At 49.9% G+C, this 16488-nt stretch overlaps 1 protein-coding gene and 1 long non-coding RNA gene across 4 annotated transcripts; both read right to left on the bottom strand.

Annotated features, from left to right (window-relative positions):
* Positions 1 to 1168: 1168 nt before the first annotated feature.
* Positions 1169 to 2342, bottom strand: LOC139705206 (uncharacterized). The gene is made up of 2 exons (XR_011707101.1): positions 2222 to 2342; positions 1169 to 1430 (listed from the first exon to the last, which is right to left on the bottom strand). It is a non-coding gene; the product is annotated as an uncharacterized lncRNA (long non-coding RNA).
* A 4155-nt stretch (positions 2343 to 6497) lies between these two features.
* Positions 6498 to 16141, bottom strand: Rab3d (RAB3D, member RAS oncogene family). 3 transcript variants are annotated; one of them, XM_027955046.2, is made up of 5 exons: positions 15978 to 16141; positions 14123 to 14406; positions 13396 to 13514; positions 13189 to 13313; positions 6498 to 9126 (listed from the first exon to the last, which is right to left on the bottom strand). In XM_027955046.2, the coding sequence occupies exons 2-5, from the start codon at positions 14348 to 14350 to the stop codon at positions 8939 to 8941; spliced, it is 660 nt and encodes a 219-aa protein (XP_027810847.1). In that variant the 5' UTR covers positions 14351 to 14406; positions 15978 to 16141; the 3' UTR covers positions 6498 to 8938. The 3 variants fall into 3 exon arrangements, with proteins under 3 accessions (XP_027810847.1, XP_027810845.1, XP_027810846.1); XM_027955044.2 differs by having other exon boundaries at positions 14123 to 14531; positions 15978 to 16042; XM_027955045.3 differs by lacking the exon at positions 15978 to 16141 and adding an exon at positions 15318 to 15912.
* Between the last annotated feature and the right edge of the window lie 347 nt (positions 16142 to 16488).

The following is a 16488-nucleotide window of genomic DNA, read 5'->3' as shown; positions in this document are numbered from 1 at the left end:
AGAAAGTTCTTAACAAGACACTACTGGTCTAGGGAAAAACCAGTTTGAGAACCTCTAGGTTCCTCTTCTTCCTCCTCCTCCTCCTCCTCCTCCTCTCTTTTTGCCCTGCTGAGGATGGAACCTAGGGCCTTGCACATGCTGGGCAGGTGCTGTACCACTGAGCCCCACCCCCAGCCTCTTCTCATTCAATTGGACAGGGATGTGGCCTGGTCATGGGGTACCAAGGAGATAGATGTTAAGGCGCCCATGGTCACTGCTGAGAATCAATGAACCAAAGGTGTCATCCAGTGACCACAGGAGACTGAATTATTCGTTAGGGATTGCACAATGGAGACTTAGCAAATTCTGGAGGGATTGAATCCATGGGCACTGAACCACTGAGCCACATCCCCACCCCACCCCCTTTTAAATATTATTTTAGATTAGATGGAAATAATCTTTATTTTATTTTTATGTGGTTCTAAGGATTGAACCCAGTACCCCACATGTGTGAGGCAGGTGCTCTACCACTGAGCTACAACCCCAGCCCCTGCCCAGCCCTTTTTATATTTTATTTAGACATACGGTCTCACTGAGTTGCTTAGAGCCTTGCTAAATTGCTGAGGCTGGCTTTGAACTCATAACCCTTCTGTCTCAGTGCCGGAGTACGGCTGCAGCAAAATAACCGGGGGGTGACGGCTGCAGCAAAATAACCAGGGGGTGACGAACAACTTGTGTATGTTGATACAGCAGGAGAGGGAGCCGTTTATTGCAGGACAGGAGCAGTATTTATACATTCCACACAGCTTATCTAATTAGCATAAACTAGATACATCAGTCAACCAATAAGGAATCTCCACACTTAATGGCTCGCTTTTGTTGCTTCTCAAACCACTCCCTCTGGCATTTTGCCAGGCACCATCCAGACTTGTTTACGAACTCTAACATTCCCCTGGCAAAATGCCAGGTGTTATTTTTGACTTGTTTACAGACTCTAACATTTCCCCCTTTTGTTTAATTTAAATAACAACCATAGTGGTTTTTACAGAAACACCATAAATAACCTGCTACAAACAGAAAGGGAGGATACAAAATGTCACAATACCAAGCCAATTGATGGCTCCATGCAAGAAGCCCTTGGAAAAATTATACCAGCAATGACACTGTTAGCAAAGATACCGTGTTACAATTTGTTATAGATTACAGTTTGTTGTCTCAGTCCAGGTAAAGCAGTGTCTCAATAGATCTCAGTTCAGATAAATCACAGTCCAGGTAAGTTCTGCAGGCAGCTAGCTTAAATCATAGTCCAGGTAAGTTCTGCAGGCAGCTAGCTTGATCCGAAGTCTCGTCCGGTTCTCAACAACACTGGAAATTCTTCCACCTTGGTCTTTACCGGCACTGGGACGAAGGCAGGAACTCCGGATGGCTAAAGAAAATCCTGTAGCATTGCACTAAGAAAACAACCTTCTGAACAATTTAGTACATTATCTCAAGGTTTTTTTGCATTTGAAATAAGCATTAATAGTACTCATTATTTATCAGCCTCCAGGTCAGGGAGAACCATTGTAGTTTAGTTATTGGCATTGAAAATGACCAAACATCAGGGACACCAGTAGCGTCTTCTGCGGCTGTAGCGTCCCGGGTAGCCCCAGATGGCCCTGGGGAGAGTCCCGGTCTCAAACTGCTACTGGGCACAGGGAGCAAGAGCCTGCGAGACTGTGCCTCCAGGTCAGGTCTAGATTTGGGCTCGCAGCAGTGGAAGAGCTAGCTCCCCGGCCAGGAGGCGGGGAAGGGCCAGTCGCTGCCGCCTCTTGGAAAATCCTTGCTGCGCTGTGACCTGCTTGCACACTCCGCAGCCGCCTCTCCGCTTCACGCACCCTCCGGTAATGAAAAGTATTTAGTAATAGCCTTTTGCTGCAACTTTTTTCCTGATAATCCTTCTTCTTCTGAACTTTCTTTTTCTTTCTGACTAGAGTTCTTGGGCTCTTATCAACACATGCCCTAACTATTCTTGGTTCCACTGGGGTGCTTCCTTCCCTTAGTAATTTACTTTTCACCCCTTCCATTTTTTCAGCACAAAAACAATACAATACACTGAGACAAAACAAGACACAAACATACTGTATCAATCTTTTCCATTTTCTTGAAATGACCATTTTTCCTCTCGCCCTATCTGCCTAGGGATGAGCAGATTTGCTCCCGTCCTATCTATGGACGAGCAGCTTTTTTTTTCGTCACTTACCCCTGAGTGTCCCGGGGCTCCCGGTACGGGCCACCATCTGCCGCAGTCCGGCTGCAGCAAAATAACCGGGGGGTGACGAACAACTTGTGTATGTTGATACAGCAGGAGTGGGAGCCGTTTATTGCAGGACAGGAGCAGTATTTATACATTCCACACAGCTTATCTAATTTACATCAGTCAACCAATAAGGAATCTCCACACTTAATGGCTCGCTTTTGTTGCTTCTCAAGCCACTCCCTCTGGCATTTTGCCAGGCACCATCCAGACTTGTTTACGAACTCTAACATTCCCCTGGCAAAATGCCAGGTGTTATTTTTGACTTGTTTACAGACTCTAACATCTCAGCCTCTTGAGTTGCAGGGATTACAGGTGTGTGCTATCGCCAGGCTCCAGTCTTTATTTTGGAAGGATCAGAGGAAGGTAGAATGGGCAGGTCACATTTGCTACCGTGGCAATCAACCTCCCATTTCAGGCAAGTACACATCTATTTTTCTTTGAAGCCGCTGGTCTCAGACTGTTGGTGTGAAAGATCCACAGATCCCAAACCCGGAATGAACCACACGAGACACTGGCTGCAAAAGCAAGAGGCAAGTTTATTGATACACAGGCGCCTGCGGGTGCTCAGCGAAACCTCAGCCGGAGCTTCGGTGAACTGGCACACCGGGCTCTGGGGCACAGATCTTTTATAGGGAGCAGGGGGTTAGTTTTCAGCTTAGCACAGCAGCAGCCTTTCTATTGGTTTCCCTGAATCCAGCAGCGGGGTCACCTGGGGGGTAAACTTGTTTTTTTTTTTTGCTCAAGTTTGGCCCTCCCGGGGTTATCTATATGGAACATCTTGTGGTTGCCATTGTGCAAGACTTGAAATGCTATGTGCAGCTGGTGGGGTTTTGACATGGGGGCTGGGTAAGAAAGCATCCTGCAGCTTCAAGGCACAGGGGCTGGATTTCCTAATGTTGGGCCTGGGGCCTTGAGGTCCTTCAGGTGCCTGAGCCAGGGGCTGGCATGTGACCCCGCCAGCTAATCAGCTCATTCCACCTTTTGGCCCAGTCATTGGTTCAGGCCTAGGTCGGGGCTTTGGGCAACTGCCCCTTGTTCAAGGGCACCACTTCCTGGGAGTCAGGGATGCAGAGGAAAGGCACAGAGAGCAGAGCTGAGAATCTTCCGACAGGCTGTGGAGCTCCTGGCCTTAGTCTCTCTTTTGGGGTCTGCAGACATGCCCACATTCAACCAACATCATCGAGTGTCCTGCTCTATGTCAGAAACCCCAGTCACAACACTTATTTTTTGAGTAAATAAATAAATATATGTACGTACATATAAAATTTGTATTTATTTACCTTCTTACACACACATACACATACACATATATGTATATGTATATATATTATGGATACAGTTCCTTTACTTTATTTACTTTTACATGGTGCTGAGGACCAAACCCAGTGCCTCCCACGTGCTTGGCAAGCGCTTAACCACTGAGCCACAACCCAGCCCCCTCACGACATTCAGAACACACACGGGGGTTCCCCACACAGAGCAGTTCTCCAGTTCTCCATGGACACCATCCGGGTGTCCTGCCATTCAATTTGGTCCTGACCCACATTACCTGGAGTTAGTGTGAGACTGTGCAGTTTTGTGCTTGGGGGCATCTGGCTTTGCCTCCTGTCACACTCCACAGAAACTCGAGAGCCAGACTGATGAGGAAAATAGGTTTATTCAAAGTCGGAGTTGAGGAAGATAGAGATCCTCCTGTCTTAAATCTCCATCTCTGGGGACTCAGGGGGGCAGAAGCTTTTATAAGAGAAGAGGAGGCACCAATGTTACAAATGGCAGGACATGTGATGCGCAGATTTAACTCGGCTATGCTTAGCTGGAGAAATGTCAGTCTTACCTTGGCGCCTGCTCTCAGCTCAAGAAATAAAACCATTTACCAGGAAGTTTCTTTTAATTTCAAAAGGGGTCCTTTCACTTTAAGGGCTCAGTCCCACAAAACTGCCCTCGCTTGAATTCCCTTGTGTCCTTTTCCATTTTTGTTGTCACTGTTGTAACAATATCACAGACGGAGTTTTATATACAAAAGAAAAGTTTATTGGGAGCCAGGCAGGGTGGCACATGCCTGTAATCCCAGCCACTCAGGAGGCTGAGGCAGGAGGATCAAGGCCAGCCTCAGCAACTTTGCAAGACCCTCAGCAACTCAGCGAGACCCTATTTCAAAATTTAAAAAATAAAGAAATAAGCTGGGCACAGTGCACGCCTGTAATCCCAACCGCTTGGGAGGCTGAGGCAGGAGGATTGCGAGTTCAAAGCCAGCCTCAGCAACTTAGTGAGGCCCTAAGCAACTCAATGAGACCCTGTCTGTAAATAAAATATGTAAAAGAGGGCTGGGAGGGGCTGGGGTTGTGGCTCAGTGGTAGAATGCTTGTCTAGCACATGTGAGGCCCTGGGTTTGATCCTCAGCACCACATAAAAATAAATAAATAAAGATATTGTGTCCATCTACAACTGAAAAAAAAATTAAAAAGGGGAGTGGGAGCTGGGGATGTGGCTTAGTGGCAAAGTGCCCCTGGGTTCAATCCCTGGTAGAAAAAAAATATATATCTATATCTATATCTATATCTATATCTATATATATCCAGTGCCACATCTAGTGAGTCCTCCCTGCAGACGGGCACTCTGGTGTGGAGTTCTAAAGTGATGCAGGACATCACAAGGTGAGACGCAGTACTCGTGCTAGTTCAGGGCTTCTTCCTCATTTAATAAAGCCACAATGTCGTTATGGGTGTCCCTACTCTCAGGGGACCTTATCTAATCCTCATGACCACCCCAAATCCTCCCAGTACCACTAACATATGACTTTGGATTAAGTTTCTTACACATGTATTCTGGGGGACTCACCCAACCCTGGTTACCCACATGGTTACCACATGGCTATAAAGCCTGAGGGTTTCTGCGATCTTCCCTCTTTCAAGGTCAATAATTTGCTACAATGACTCACTGGTCCCCTAAGTAAGTGACCAGGTGCTTTACCTTCCTTTACTGGCCAGTGGTGAAGGATCAGACCGAATGGGGGATGCGGTGGGTGGTGTGCTGAGCTCCCTGTCTCAGCATCTCTGTGTGTTCACTAACCCCAAACCCTCGGGACCCCATCCTTTAGGGGTTTGTGTTGGCCATTGGTGATCAACTCAACTTCCAGCTTCTCTGCCCCCTGCCCCAAGGTGAGCTGGGAGCTGAAGGGTGGGACCACGAATAACCCCTTAATTCTGCCTTGGTCTTTCTCAAAACCTAGCCCCACCCTGCAGCTTCCTACCCTCCCCCCCACGTCACACCAGTCGCTTCCTTGGTGTGCAAAAGATACTCTTCTCTCTCCAAAGATTCTAAGGGTTTTAGAAGCGTTTGTAGGAACCAGTGGAGACAAAGATCAAATATTTATTTTTTATTTTATCACAGTCAGAAACAGAGTGAAACGTGGCAGGGAAAAGGACAAAATTGAGCTGTGAGGGAGACACTGACACTTAAACTAGTAAATCGTATAGTAGTTTAGGTTTTAGGGGTTCTGGAGGGATATCAAGTACAGAGGAAGGGACATCAGAAATACCGGGGAGGGACTAAGGATGGAGCTCAGTGGTAGAGCATGCACTTAGCATGATCAAGGTGTTAAGTTCAAGGAGAAAGTGGGGGGAGACACTGGAGAGAGGCTGTAGGACTAAACAGGGGTGTCAATGAGAAGGTAGGACTTCTACAAAGAACTAAAGGAGGAGAGGAGGGGAATCATGTAAGATGATCTAGGATGAGAGTGGACCAGGAAGACAGAAGAGCCAGTGCAAAGGCCCTGAGGTATGGGCCCAGTATATTTGAATAAAAACAAATAGGCCAACATGGCTGCTATGGGGGCAACTACGGGGAGGTAAGTGGAGTCATGAGTCAGATCATGCAGGGCCTTGTGGATCACAGGGGGAGGGCTTTGGCATTTTCCCCAAATAAGGTAGGAGCCATGGATAGTTCTGAGCAGAGGATGGACATACTCTAACTCAAATGTTCAGAGTCACCTGTGGCTACTGTGGGAAGGACAGACTTAGTAGGATTAAGTGGAGAAATATCACCCTTCCTGCTTTCCACAAGGTGGAACTTTCTAGAACCAAATTGTTGGTTATAGGGCATCACAAGAGGCAGCCCCAGGCCTGCTGAGGGCTCTGCTGCATCACCAACGAACTTCAACTGACTGTCCACCCTTTCCTGGAAGTTGCATTTTACTAATAGAAGCAAAAGCACAAATGCATTCAGGCATAACTACTTTATTTCATGTGGAGAAAAGTGCATATATTTCCAAGTTGGACACCAAGGAATCACTTACACAGAACCACATTCAGGATACAAATGACCTGCCAAGAGTTCATTCAGTAGTGTATCAGAACTGTCAGGGAGGAGCCGGTAGCAGAATTATCGCTTTAATACTGAGATCAAGTTTCACCCTGTATGAGTCTAGGCGGAGGAGTTAAGGAATATGCAAGAAGGTGATCCCTGGAGAAGCAAAAGGAAAAGAAAAATAGAACCTCCAACTGAAACTGCCCGTGGAAAGACACACTACTAATAGGAAATAGCAAGGCACTGGTGGGTAGCTCTTCTGTCCTCAGTCCTCTGGAGCTCAGAAGTGGTTTTCCCACGGCCTTTGGTTTAATTTCTGTTTATAAACTCAACAGACCTCTTTCCCACTCAGTGACCAAGAGGACATTGGTTTCAGTTCCCTTGTGATCATTTGGAGCTAAACCTCCCTGCTATAATAAAACTTAAAATCTGTCCCAGTTTTAGGAGAAACCAAAAAATGTTTCCTACATTATTCCCCGAGTTTTGAGAGAACCCCGAGGCAGCCCTCTCCGTTTGCTACTTGAAACTGAACTTTTGAAAAATCAAACGTAAACAGAAAACTTCAGGTCAAGTTCAAGATGCGGCCACAGCTGCTTTATCACATGGGTGATGAGAAACTTGGTCCTCGACCAATGGTCCACTGGTCCATCATTTTGGGGCAGCAGCTTAAGAAGAATGGATTGGCCAACAAAATCCTGATGAGCCTGTAGCATCTTCAGAGCTTTCTGAGATGCTTTGACTTTGGTATTCAAGCAGCGAGAAAAAGTGGACTCCCACCTCAAACATTCAGATACCCTCCTTTGTGGGTTGGTAAGATTTGTCCATTTCTATTTGGTCATTTAATTTGAACTTGAACCAGGTTTTCCCACACATATACCCAGGGCGGAGGTAGAGCTTATTAAAACTGCAGGAAATCATTCTGGCTGCATGGGCTTGGGCAGTGGACACAGCCTTGACATGGAATCAGGGTGATGGGGACCCCAAGAATCCACTTAGGCTTCCTCACAGTGTTGGTACGGGCTGCGGTCAGTGGGGGTTTGGAGCAGTGAGGGGTGCCATGCCAGGCAAGCTTGGACCCCAGTGGGCAGCAAGAGCCTCTGGGCTCCAGGGTCAAGATAGATCCTCAATTGACATCCACCCTCCAAGGAGGGGTCCTGGCTTTGTGGGCTCCCTGACACTGATCACAGCACATCCCCCCACCAACATGAGGACCTGCCAGTCCCCAGCTGTGTCCACAAGTGGAGGCAATGACAAGCTGGTGCAACCCAACTTCCCAATTCTCCTTCCTGACCCCAAAGCACCCTCTATCCAGGACTCCTTCACTGGCACAAATGTCATGTCACTGGGACCCTGAGGACATGGCTTGGGAACAAGACACTGGGTCTTCAAAAGTTGGAGAAGCCCAAACCTGACATCAGGAAGTCACCGGCAAGTGCAGGCTGTGGGATCGTTGCCCAATTTCCTTTTCTAGCAGGATGTAAGATTTGGAAAGATCTTGCTGAAAATACAACCAGGCGGATGGGGCCCCAGAGGGAGGGCCCAGTTTCCTGCTCTGAGGTTAATTCCTGGCAGAAAGCCCCAAAGCAGGAATGTTAAGAGTTGGGCAATTCTTGGCCCTACCCAATGTAGCTAGAATGTTCTAGAATTCAATTCAGGATCAGAGATGAAGTGGATCAGTCAAGACAGTGACTGGGTCAAGAGTGACATGGGTCCCAGGGAAGCTCAGAAAGCACTTTAAGAGTCCCTCGGGGGTGGGGGTCTGACCCACTGTCTCTTCTGTGGGCCTTCACACTGTTTTCACCAGGAGACGGTCTGCAAGCCAGAGGGAGAAGTGTATAGGGGCCAAATCGCTGCCCCATCTTGGAACCTTGGCATCTAGAAGACTCATGGGATAGGCTCAAAGCCAAGCTGGGGGACCTGAGAAAGAGGGTCTCCCCCAACAACTCCCAGGATTAACTTGGAGAACCCACGCCACAAGACATCTTCCTCCAGCCTGTAAGCACCAGGCAATGCCAGCACAGGGTGGCACAGGGGCAAGGGTCCAAGGTCGAAGGCACTGTGGATGCCCCCCACCCCAGGCATGCGGGACATGCTGCCCACAGCCCCCTGTTAAAATGTCTGGGAAAGCAGCAAACAAGTGCATGGCAATGTCCCCAAGCCCCTGCCTGAAATGTGGAGCTGAGCCCCTGGGGTGTGCGGCCTCTGACAGGGGCTGCCTAACCATGGTGACATGGAAAGGGACTGAGCCATGCAGGGATGGGGGTGCCCTGAGCTTGGAGACAGCCCTTGTGGCTCGTGCCTCAGTCACAGTCCCTGCAGAGGCAGGAGGGGGCAGGAGGGGGTCAAGAGCCATCCCTAACAGCTGCAGCTGCTGGGCTGGGGAGCTGGGGTGTCCCCCAGGGTTGGGCCTTTGCCATTGCTGCCTGGGCTGGAGCTGGGTTCCAGGGACTCGTTCATCTTCTCACAGATGACATCCACCAGGCGCTCGAAGACCTGCTTCACGTTGATGTTCTCCTTGGCACTGGCCTCAAAGAACTCGAAACCTGGATGGATATAAGGTGGAGACACCCGTGAGACTCCCAGGAGCAGGACTGGGCTGGGGCATCCCGCATGCCTGGGTTCTAAGCCCAGTTCTGCCCTTTATTCTGCTGTGGGACCTTGGCTGAGTGTCTTAGCCTCTCTGACACTATGTTTGATCGTTTGTAAAACGAGAAAAACGATGTTGCTACTGCTGCTGCTGCTACTGGTAATGATAATAAAACTCTGCAGCAGCAGCCCTGAACTGGACAATCCTAAGAATCTCTTTGTCATAAGGCAGTGGCTGCAACAGTCCAGACAATAATGTCCAGTAGCCATGGGGTGTCCACAGGTGGCTACAGCTCAGCTTCAACCCAATTTCTGCTGCCCGAAGAGGCCTGCCAAGCCACATATTTATTTGAAAATGGAGCCAAGAGCTGGATGCAATGGAGTGCACCTGTAATCCCAGCCACTTGGGAGGCTAAAACAGGATTTCAAGTTCAAGTCCACACTGGGCAACTTAGCACCTCTCTGTCTCAAAATAAAATTAAAAAGGCTGGGGATGTAGCTCAGTGATTGAGAACTTGCCTAGCATGGGTGAGGCCCTACGTTCAATTCCCACAAACAAAAGAAAGAAAGAAAGAAACAAAAGTTTGTCTTCCCAAAGGAGTAGGGTAGCATACATGCTCTGGGGACGTGCCCAACTGCAAAAAGTACCTCACCAACACTGAGCACAGTGGTATGTATGCAGTCCGAGCTACTTGGAGGATGAGGTGGGAGAATTCTTTGTGCCTAGGAATTCAAGACCAGCCTGGGCAACACAGTGCAACCTGTTCTCAAAACAAACAAACAAAAGCCAGGCACAGTGGCACAAGCCTGTAATCCCAGCAGCTCAGGAGGCTGAGGCAGGAGGATCTCGAGTTTGAAGTCAGCCTCAGCAATGGTGAGGCGCTAAGCAACTCAGTGAGACCCTGCCTCTAAATAAAATACAAAATAGGGCTGGGGATGTGGCTCAGTGGTTGAGGCCCCTGAATTCAACCCCAGGTACAAAAAAAAAAAAAAAGTGACCCATCAACCTGAAAACTCTGCAAGTCTTGAAGGTCATTGTAGGGTATGCCTGCATGCACCTGTTCCTGAATGGTCCTCCAATGTATCCCCAACTGCCACTAGTCATGGTGGGCCAAAAATTAAAATGTTCCTACCATCACATTACACATAGCACAGGTGAGAGGACTCAATCCCTGTGTCAAGATGCACTATATAAAAAATGAGGGGGTCAGGGGGTGCAGCTCAGTGGTAAAGTTCAGCCTGTATAAACCCGTACATCTAACCCCCAGCAAACACACTATTTTTTTTTCTGGTGGTACTGGGGATTGAACCCAGGGGAGCTCTACCACTGAGATCCATTCCAGCCCCCCTTTTTGGGGGGGGTACCAGGAATTGAACTCAGAGGCACTTGACCACTGAGCAACCCTACCCTATTTTTTATTTTATGTAGAGACAGGGTCTCACTGAGTTGCTTAGCGCCTTGCCATTGTTGAGGCTGGCTTTGAACTCTCGATCTTCCTGTCGCTGTCTCCCGCCCGAGCCACTAGGATTACAGGTGCGTCACTGCGCCCAGCTTTCTTTGTCATTTTTATATTGATTTGTCAGAGAAACTGTCTTTGTTTTGTGGCTGGGCCTTGGAGCCCCCACTTGCTTGGAAATGGTGAAATTGGGTATGCCCCACCAGGAAGTGGAGTACTTGCAGGTATTATTTTTCTGCTTGCAGAAATCACCTGGAGACTAGGGCCAAGGGGAGAGGCCCACGCCCTGTCATTAGGTTAAAATATTAGAATACAAAGTAGAGGACAGAACTTGATCCCAATTTTTTAGGATAAAAGGCATGCACATATCTGCTCCCCACAAACCCAATCCCAACATTTGTGTATTTCTATAGAAAAAAAAGACCACAAAACTAAATAGCAGAAATGCTATTAGTAATGATTTTCAAGTGACGTGACTGCAAATGAATTTTAGTTCTATCTTGATACTTTCTGTAGTTTCTAGTTTCTCTAGTAAATTTCTGTAGTGAATACACTGAGATGTAAAAAATGCAGATTGTATGAGGCAGAGGCACACATGGGTAAGAAAGACCACATTTGCCCAGGAGGACAGTGTGGTGGCAGGACTGTCACGAGGCACAGAGTAGGAGAGTTCACACCCTCCTTCCATTCACACCCTCCTTCCACCATTCACTGCTTTGTTGTTCAGCAAACTGTCCCTGAGTACTGGCTCAGGGTTCAGGGTGTGGCTCAGTGGTAGGGGCCTGGTGTCATCTGTGTGTAGTCCTGGGTTTGATTCCCAGGAATTAAAAACAAATTCCATCAGTCGTGGTGACGCACGCTGTAATCCCAGAGGCTCCGGAGGCTAAGGCAGGAGGATTACAAGTTCAAAGCCAGTCTCAGCAAAAGCAGGCAATAAGCAATTCAGTGAGACCCTGTCTCTAAATAAAATGCAAAATAGGTCTGGGATGTGGTTCAGTAGTTGAGTGCCCCTAAGTCCAATCCCTGGTACCAAAAAAAAATAAATAAATGAAAAGGGAAAGAGGACTATTATAGCTGAAAGATAAAGGGCTAGAAAGTAAAGATTTTAGGCTGACTGGGCCATGTACTCTGTCTCAATTACACAGCTCTATTCATTGTAGAAGACAAGCTGCTACAAAATACATAAGTGAATGAGTATGGCTATGTCCTGGGGAAGCTTCAAGTATAAAAGCAAGTTTTTTTTTTTTTTGTTTTGTTTTAATCTTTCCTTTTCCTCTTTTTATGTGTGTGTGAATAGTATTGGGCATTAAACCCTGGGCCTTGCCACATCTCCAACCCCTATAAACATTGCAGCTTGGGCTGGGGTTATAGCTCAGTGGTAGAGCGCTCGCCTAACAAGTGCAAGGCCCTGGATTTGACCCTCAGCATCACATAAAAATAAATAAAGGTATTATGTCCAACTACAACTAAAAAATAAATATTAAAAAAAGTTAAGGGGCCTGGGGTTGTGGTTCAGTGGTAGAGGGCTTGCCTAGCACACGTGAGGCACTGGGTTTGAACCTCAGCACCACATAAAAATGAAATAAAGATATTGTGTCCACCTACAACTAAAAAATAAATACTTAAAAATACTTTTTAAAACATTGCAATTGAATTTCATATATATTTCACAGTATATATTTATGATGACTGGCGTTCAAAGGCTCCAAACCCTAAAAAAAATAAATGTGTAAGAGTTGGAATCAATAATTATTCTGATTTAATCATTACACATTGTATCCACGTACCTTGTTATCACACTATACCCAATATGTGTTACGATTATTATGTATAATTATTTTGTCAATTAAAAGGTTAAAACAGGGCTGGGGATGTGGCTCAAGCTGTAGCGTGCTCGCCTGACATGCGTGCGGCCCGGGTTCGATCCTCAGCACCACATACAAACAAAGATGTTGTGTCTGCTGATAACTAAAAAATAAATGTTAAAATTCTCTCTCTCTCTTTAAAAAATTATTTAAAAAAAAAAGGTTAAAACAAAATCTTACAGATATCTAAAAATAATAAATTTCCCATGTCACGAAATATTATTGAGCTCTCTCGGTCTCTCTTGCTCTCTCTCTCTCTTTGTTACAACTATTTAAAAATATAAAAACTGGGTCTGGGAATGTAGTCCAGTCATAGAGCACTTGCCTAGCATGCACAAGGCCCTAGGTTCCATCTCCAGCAGAAAGGAAAAAAAGAGTTAAAACTATTCACAGATCACAGATGGCACAAAAACAGGTAGCAGACGGTGGGTTTTGATGCCTGATATAACACAAAAGAGATGGAAAAGTCAGTTGCCTTTTTAGGATCCCAGTCTCCATTAACTGGGTTCCCAGGGCATGGAAGTTCCTATGGATTTCTCCAGAAATCAAATTACATGGAGAATGTGGCACACCCATGGGTATTTTTCTGGGCAGATCCTCAAAGGGCTGGTGGTGGTTGTTGGATCTGGGACCTGAGGGTGGGAAGAAGGTTGGGTTCTGGGAGGCCCGGGGCCTGAGGCCCAGGCTGAGCACTAACCAAGGTCATCCGCGAGTCTCTGGCCGTCCTCAGTAGGCACCACACGCTCATCCTCCAGGTCACACTTGTTCCCTACGAGGATGACCTGGGCATTGTCCCAGGAGTAGGTCTTGATCTGCGTGGCCCTGTGGAGGCAGGCCATGAGCTGGGTTTAGGGATGGCGGGGAAAGGACAAAGGTCAAGGGGTCAGCGGTCAGCAGCACTCACCAGTCCTGCACAGCAGCAAAGGACTCCTGGTTGGAAATGTCATACATGAGCAGGAAGCCCATGGCGCCGCGGTAGTAGGCAGTGGTAATCGTGCGGTAGCGCTCCTGGCCTGCTGTGTCCTAAGCAAACAGCAGCGTCAGGTGGCGAGAAGCCACCCTGTCCCCACCCAAACCTTGCAGGACTCTGTTGGAAGGGGACGCTGCCCAGTGCTCCTCACAGTCCCAATCATGGGGGAGACATGAACTCATTCTCAGCCACAGCTGGCCCTGCCCTGCAGGGGTTCCCAGTTTGAGGGGTCATCTACTTCTCATAGACTTAAGAACACCTTTGACCTCATTTCCAAGAGCCACCCGGGTCAGAGGGTGTCATCCTGACAGGACACCTTGGTGCACTTGAAACCGCGATGATCTGGACCAACAGCTGGTTCGGGGGCCAAGGGCGTGGCTCTGAAGACAGGCAGTGGGGGTTCCCTGGCTGGACCCTCAGAGGGCTCCCAACCACTTCCTCACTGTTGCCAGCACTTCAAACAGGCCCAGGTGAGTACCATCTCCCCTCTCAGGCCCCCCCGCAGGCCATCCAGGCCAGCCTCACCCTGACAATGACACCCCAGAGGTACCACCTCCCTCACCAACTCTGGGCCACTCTCCCTCCCCTGAGGAACCCTCTAATGAACAACGCTGAAGGGACTGTCACCCTTGCCCCAGACCCACAGAGCTGCCTGGCTCACCCAAATCTGCAGCTTGATCCTCTTGTCATGGCGGTAGACAGTCTTGACCTTGAAGTCGATGCCCACGGTGCTGACGAAGGCGGGCGTGAAGGAGTCGTCGGCATACCGGAACAGGAAGGACGTCTTGCCCACGCTGCTGTTGCCGATGAGCAGCAGCTTGAACATGTAGTCAAAGTTCTGGTCTGCAGCGTCCCGAGGGCCCGCTGGGGGGTCTCCTGCTGATGCCATCTTGGCAGGAGCCTGCTGGGGACAAGGCCTGGAGTCCTCGGTGGGAAAGGCGAGTCCTACAGGGGAATCAGACACCAATGACAGCCCCGGTGCATCCACCTGGCTTGGCTGGAGCCCAGCTCTGCGGTCGGAGGCCCAGAGCCCGGAGGCATCATCTCTGACTCGACCTCATCATCCTTTTCTGAAAAATGGGGTTGTGTTATAGCCCTATCTGAAAGGGTGGGTAGTCAGGAGCCTAAAATGAGTTTCTTGAGTCCTTTAGCGCTTACTGAGACTGCCTCTGCCCTGCCTGGGAGTAGAACTAGGCCTGTTATCCAGGGCACAGCTGTGACAAAGAGGGAGGCTCTTAATACACCCAATGGTTATAAAACAGTGCCCGGCATACAGTTGGTGCTCAATAAATGCCATTGCTGTTTAATCTTCACACAAAGGAAAAAATTGAGCCTTTGTTACAGTGGGTTTGGGGGTTCCTGTCTTGAGGCCCCTAGGCCTGGCTAAGGGTTCAGACACCCCGCACTGCTTGGGGGGGTGCCTCCTCTGGCCCCTGAGGACGTCTGCAGAAGCTGCAGGTGTGGACTTTGCCCCAGAGTGAGCAGCTGGGAGGCCCAGGTGTTAGCTGGGAGGGGGGAGCCTGCCAGCAAGACAGACAACCCCCCACTGCAGGGCCTGGGTGTTGACTTTGGCAGGTGTCCACCACTAGGGTGCATGTTCTACTCACCACCCAAACCCAATTCAACTGTCTCCCTGACTCCCGGGGTGAGGGGGGTTTCTGTGGACACATCAGGAATTTAAAGCCCCAGCTCTACTCCCAAGTGGGGACCTGCCATTTTCTATTTGTCAAAGGGGCTGAGCCTGTCTGCCTCTGGCCAAGGCTGACTCACCCCAGCCTCAGCCCCAATCCACCCAGGCAGGTGCGAGAGTCCGCAAATCCAAGTTATCCCAGCCACATAATTATAACAAACCCTACCTCCAGGACCACCACCTGCTCCCTTGCTCCTTCCTCTCCAGGCACTGGACCCCAGGAGCCTGATGGGCCCACAGTCTGCCACGGGTCCTCCAGGTCCTGGATGCACCTGCAACCCTCCTTCCCTCCCCACGCCTCAGTTTCCCCAGCACAAGAAGGCCTGCATGAATGGGAGGCACGCAGGCGCGGGGAGCCTGGGTTAAGCTATTTCTCAACCACCTTTGAGGCTTCGGTTCATTTTCAATGCGGACCAAGCCGGGCCCCACCCCGTGTTCCGGGAGAACGAGATTGAGGAGGGGCAGAGAAGCACGCTGGGCAGGGCTGCCAGCCTAGGGCCCCCGCCCCACTCCGCCTCTGTCGGTCACCGGTCCCACCTCTGCCTGACCATCTGCCGACCCTCCCTCACGCCTGACACTAGCGGAGGGCCTGGATCTGTCCCTTACACTGTATTTCAGGCACCCCAGCCGGTGCAGAGGAGCGCAGTTGCTTCCCCCCATCACCATATGGTCCCATCGCAAGTCCCCAGCTGGGCTCTGGGCCCCGCCCGCGCCCCGTTACGGCTGCCGGAGGAGCCCCGCGGAGCGCGGGGGAAGACGAGGCGTCCCCTGCAGCCCCGCCTTTGTTCCCCAGCCCCCGGCCCTCCTCCCAGCCCGGCTCCCGGACCTGCCGGACGCGCAGGGGAGGAGCGGGGTGCGCGCCCTGGGAAGGGATCACCTCGCGCCAGGGGCGCTGCCCGCGGGGTTCCGCCTCCGAACTCTCCGAACTCGCTGCGGCCGGGTCTCGGCCGCGACCCGGGCCCCCGCAGTCGCCGCCGCCGCCGCCGCCGCCCGCAGCCACCCGGATCCCGCACGGACTCCGCCCAGGCGGCGGGGTGGGCAGGGCCGCCCCGGGGCGGGGCTCGTAGGCACCGGTGGGAGGGGCGGGAGGCCGGCCCGAGCCTGGGAGCGGAGCCCGTGGTGAGTAGACCGTCCCTAGGCCCTGCCCCGCGGTTAAGAGCGCCGACACTTTCTAGTCTTGTGACTTTGGACACGCTTCTTAACCTCTCTGGGCCTCAGTTTCTCCATCCTTCAAGTGGCCCCTCTCACAGGGTTGTGTGAGGATTCTGATGAGTTAGTGTTGGTAAAGGGCAGTGCGTGGTCCTAAAGTGGGCATTTGTAGTTAAAACTACCTTTTA

This window comes from Marmota flaviventris, chromosome 1 (genome assembly GCF_047511675.1).
Source record: "Marmota flaviventris isolate mMarFla1 chromosome 1, mMarFla1.hap1, whole genome shotgun sequence".
NCBI lineage: Eukaryota > Metazoa > Chordata > Mammalia > Rodentia > Sciuridae > Marmota > Marmota flaviventris.
Note: the sequence above shows the minus strand (reverse complement) of the source record. Positions and strands in the feature narration are given on the sequence as shown.

What these genes read in the sequence shown, in the direction of transcription:
- Rab3d (XM_027955046.2), bottom strand. Translation starts at nt 14,350, where the DNA reads ATGGCATCAGCAGGAGACCCCCCAGCGGGCCCTCGGGACGCTGCAGAC. An exon ending in TTTGCTGCTGTGCAGGACTG is followed by an intron (nt 13,314 to 13,395) that starts GTGAGTGCTGCT and finishes CTGCCTCCACAG; the next exon opens with GGCCACGCAGATCAAGACCT. An exon ending in GAGACTCGCGGATGACCTTG is followed by an intron (nt 9,127 to 13,188) that starts GTTAGTGCTCAG and finishes ATATCCATCCAG; the next exon opens with GTTTCGAGTTCTTTGAGGCC.